Here is a 4,398-nt window from a genome sequence, read left to right as displayed (position 1 = left end):
AACTCAGGGCTGGAGGTCCGATGTCCTGCAGAGTTTAGCTCCAACTTGCCTCAACACACCTGCCTGGAAGTTTCAAGTTGGGGTCGGCGATATGGCAAAAATATCATATCACAATTTTTTTTTTATAGGAAAATCACGACTCAAAATTTAATCACGATTCTTTGTCATGTTGGTTTTACTATTTTGCAAGTCAAACTAATTTCCCTATTTTAAAAACAAAGCCTTACAAGGTAACAAATTATAAAAATTTTAAAAAGAATGGCAGACATTTAAGCCAAAGTGGGCGAAGATATAAAAAAAATATCTTTGTCATTATTTCAAAAATTTAATCACGATTCTTTGTCATGTTGGTTTTACTATTTTGCAAGTCAAACTAATTTCCCTATTTTAAAAACAAAGCCTTACAAGGTAACAAATTATAAAAATTAAAAAAAGAATGGCAGACATTTAAGCCAAAGTGGGCGAAGATATAAAAAAAATATCTTTGTCATTATTTCAAACAATTAAAAACTAAGAACAAAGATACACATTACAAGTACCCATAATATACAAATAAAACAAACAGTGCTTTATTTTTCAGGTACAGTGGGTGTATTTAGCAGTAGTGTTCAAGAAACTGAATGAACAAATATAAAAATAAAACACTATATACACTTCACTGTATAAATTATACATAGATTCTTATCAAAGCAATTGTATTAAAGTTCTTCAGTCAAGAGATGCGAGTTATTTTTCTCTTTGTGTTTTGTTGTTTTATTAACATTAAAGCAATAGTTCAACCAAAAATTAAAATACTATCATCATTTACTCACTCTCAAGTTGTTTTAAACCTAAATGAGTTTCTTTCTTCTGTTGAACATAAAAGTTATTTTGAAGAATGTGAGTAGCTAAACAGTTGTTGGTCCCCAGTGACTTCCATAGTATTTAAAGTCAAATGGGGACCGGCAACTGTTTGGTTACCCACATTCTTCAAAAAATCTGCTTTTCTGTTCAACACAAGAAAGAAATGAATACAGGTTTGGGACAACATGAGAGAGAGTAAATAATGACAGAATGTAAATTTTTAGGTGAAATATACCTTTAAGCAGCAGCATGTTTAGTACTGTCACTTTAAGACCTGCACGCATCTAATATATACAGACAGACAGGCACGCATCCATTTTTCTCTCAACTGCTTACGTTCACTTTAGACATAGCCAACTGTGTTTATATGTAAGCCTTGTGTGTTTTTGACAGTATTAGCGCAATCAGATGCTAAAGATAACTTAGTCCAGTAATCAGGCGCTGTTTGACAGGCTTTTTAGTGTGCGCACGCTTCAGGTGTACGAAAAATGTACTTTTGTGATTGCGAATAAGTGCAGTGTCTTGTGAGTAACTCTACCGTTGAGTTAACAACATTTGATGTATGTCGCGTTGTAGAGTATGAGACGGAGGCACCAGAACTGCTACTGATAGAATGTGCGTTGTAGCATGATACTACGATATTTCTTCAAAAAAAGCAGATCGTGGAGACATTTTAATCGTCCACGATCGAAAATCGTGATATCGCACACCCCTAGTTTCAAGTATACCTAGTAAGACCTTAATTAGCTGGTTCAGGTGTGTTTGATTAGGGTTGGAGCTAAACTCTGCAGGACACTGGCCCTCCAGAACCGAGTTTGGTGACCCCTGATATAGAGTCTCATAACAGTATAATATAGAATATGAAAAATGGATATTCATTTTAAGATTTGCTAAAGTTCAAATTTCACAGTGTTATTAGTTCATTAGTGTTTCTAAAGACTACTTTTAAGTGAGCTTTAGATGAAAGCAAAGGTAAAATGTAAAAATAGGGGAAATGAGCATACACAATTAAATATACAATATCTACGGCTTAATTTGTAATCAGCTTTATTTTATCAAAACAGACCTATGACAAAAATTCCTGCTTGCTGTTGGGAACACCCAAACTGAATAAACATCACTTGATCAGATAACGTACAAAATATGACTCAAAATGCTGTTGAAACTCCCCAATATTTAATCCCTGTTTTTGTTAACATCTTGGTGTTTACGCGTTTCTCTGTAGTCGAATCAAGAGACAGAAGAAGATTCCACCTCTGGGTCTTCTCCTGCTGTTTTCGTGTCTGTGCTGGTGACCGGCTTACTGCTTGCTGCCATAATAGTTGGCATATACTACTTCAAGTGCCATCGCCAAACCAACAGCAAAGGCATGAAACTGGTGAGTGTCAGACTTACTGAATCTCAGAAAAACATCCCATTAATTGTAATAAAATTTTTTGAGGATGTGATTGCAACTCAACACTATGCAAATCTTTGAAACAAATTTACACATTCATTCACTTCCTGACGTCTAAACCCTCAAATTGATGACTTTACCAACTGTATCTCCACCACCAAGTGTTCCCAATCAAATTCCCATTTTGAACGTGTTATGCACGGAATTTAATTGCAAACATCAGTTTATTTGGTAGGAAAATGTTGCCAAGCTCGTAATTAAAGGGATAGATCACCCAAAAATGAAAATTTGATGTTTATCTGCTTTACCCCCAGGGCATCCAAGATGTAGGTGACTTTGTTTCTTCAGTAGAACACAAATGAGGCTGGGTATAAAATATAAATTTCTCGATTTTAATCGATTCTCATGTTTATGAAATGATATCGATTCATAAATCCCAAGAATCGATTAGTCTAGCTCGTCAGATAATGAACGGAACATTGTAGCGCTCCTCCCATCCAATAAATCACAATAAGCTTTGTGATTGTTACTTTTGATATGAAACAATGTCTCAGATTTCAAATTCTGTCCATTTTATTACAATATTCAAAGTGATTCCCATTCACCTCCATTATAAGACTGACAGACTGCAACGGTTTGTGTTAAAAATCTTCGTTTGTGTTCTACTGAAGAAACAAAGTCACCTACATCTTGGATGCACTGGGGGTAAGCAGATAAACATCAAATTTTCATTTTTGGGTGAACTATCCCTTTAAGAGGGAAACAATTGGCAGCATATCAGTGCAGCACAGTTCCTCCAGCACACGCCTCATCGAATGCTCAGAACCACACAACACATGCTAGTGAAACACTGTTTCATCTCCTTGCCAATAGTTCTAAGCTGTTTTCCTTCTCTGTTAAATCATGTGAAATGATGAAAGTGAAACAAAATGCACTTTCATAGGGCAGGATTTCATAAGCCATATGCTGCTCAATAAATGCTTTAGCTGTGAAGATGCATCAGGAAAAATATTCCATCAAACAAAAATTATTTTATGGAAGTTTTCATACTCTGCTCAAAGAACACCCTGACCTTAGTTCAAGGGTCTTGTTCATCAGTGCTGATACAAAAATACTGACTAAAAATGAAAATCGTAACTTTCGTAGTTTAATGCACTGTGTGCTGAGTAGTAATTTAGTTCAAAACATTTCAATTCACATTTTAATTTAATGTACACATATAGGACAAATAATATATATACTTTGTGATTGTTACTTTTGATATGAAACAATGTCTCAGATTTCAAATTCTGTCCATTTTATTACAATATTCAAATATTAAATGTCATTTTGGCGCTGTTTAATGTGGAGTGACAGATCGCTGTGAACTGATCATCTCCTCCGCTTTAATAGCTGTTACAGCATGAAATAAACATGAATGAACATCCGAAGGTATGTTAAAAGAAGGAGTACAACTTACCCAAATCCGTCTCCTGTCTCATGTAATCGCTAAATCAGTGTTTCAAACGTGGGAAGATGACAATAGCTTGTAAACAATATGTCACGTCACGTAAAGTCACATTTACCACAGAAAAACAGATCCGGTGACCATGACCTCATTAGTCAGTTAGAAAAATGAACTCTAGAGAGGAGCATGTTGCTAAATATATTCATATTCATTATAATTTGTTTTACTGTTCTTCAATATTTAATTTATGTTTTGTGACAACGACCATTCAAAAAAACGAATTGGAGTAGAAATATAATTATGTAATTTAAAGTTAAAGTTAGTATCACTTAAATATTACAAAAACTTTGAGTATATTTTGTGTATATTAAGTGTTTATATATAATAAGTAGGCCTATATTAAGAGTTTGTATACAAATCAGCAAATTTAAACCTTCCATATTACTGAGTCTCATATTTTACAGCATTAGTTGTCTGAAACATTAAAGTGTGACAAACATGCAAAAAAATAAGAAATCATATATACCACTGTATATATATAGCCTATATGTATATTTTATAGTTTTATACTCAAAAATTTTATACAAAAATTCTCATTTGTGTCTATTGTTATTCATCCCAATTTTAAAAGAAACATCTCAGATAAAGTTGACATTTAATAACAAACTCCATTAAAGGGGTCATATGATGCGATTTCAATTTTTCCTTTCTC

The 4,398-nt window shown here is 33.7% G+C and overlaps 1 protein-coding gene across 1 annotated transcript in view; it reads left to right on the top strand.

Moving 5' to 3' along the window:
• cd34 (CD34 molecule) overlaps nt 1–4,398 on the top strand; it is a 23,027-nt gene that overhangs the window by 15,232 nt on the left and 3,397 nt on the right. The window contains exon 4 of the mRNA XM_016503865.1: nt 2,069–2,221. Coding sequence (XP_016359351.1) covers nt 2,069–2,221 — 153 coding nt within the window. The remainder of the gene's footprint in view (nt 1–2,068; nt 2,222–4,398) is intronic.

Source organism: Sinocyclocheilus anshuiensis, unplaced genomic scaffold (assembly GCF_001515605.1).
Source record: "Sinocyclocheilus anshuiensis isolate Anshui unplaced genomic scaffold, SAMN03320099.WGS_v1.1 scaffold1658, whole genome shotgun sequence".
NCBI lineage: Eukaryota > Metazoa > Chordata > Actinopteri > Cypriniformes > Cyprinidae > Sinocyclocheilus > Sinocyclocheilus anshuiensis.
This window is presented reverse-complemented; position numbering and strand designations above follow the sequence as displayed.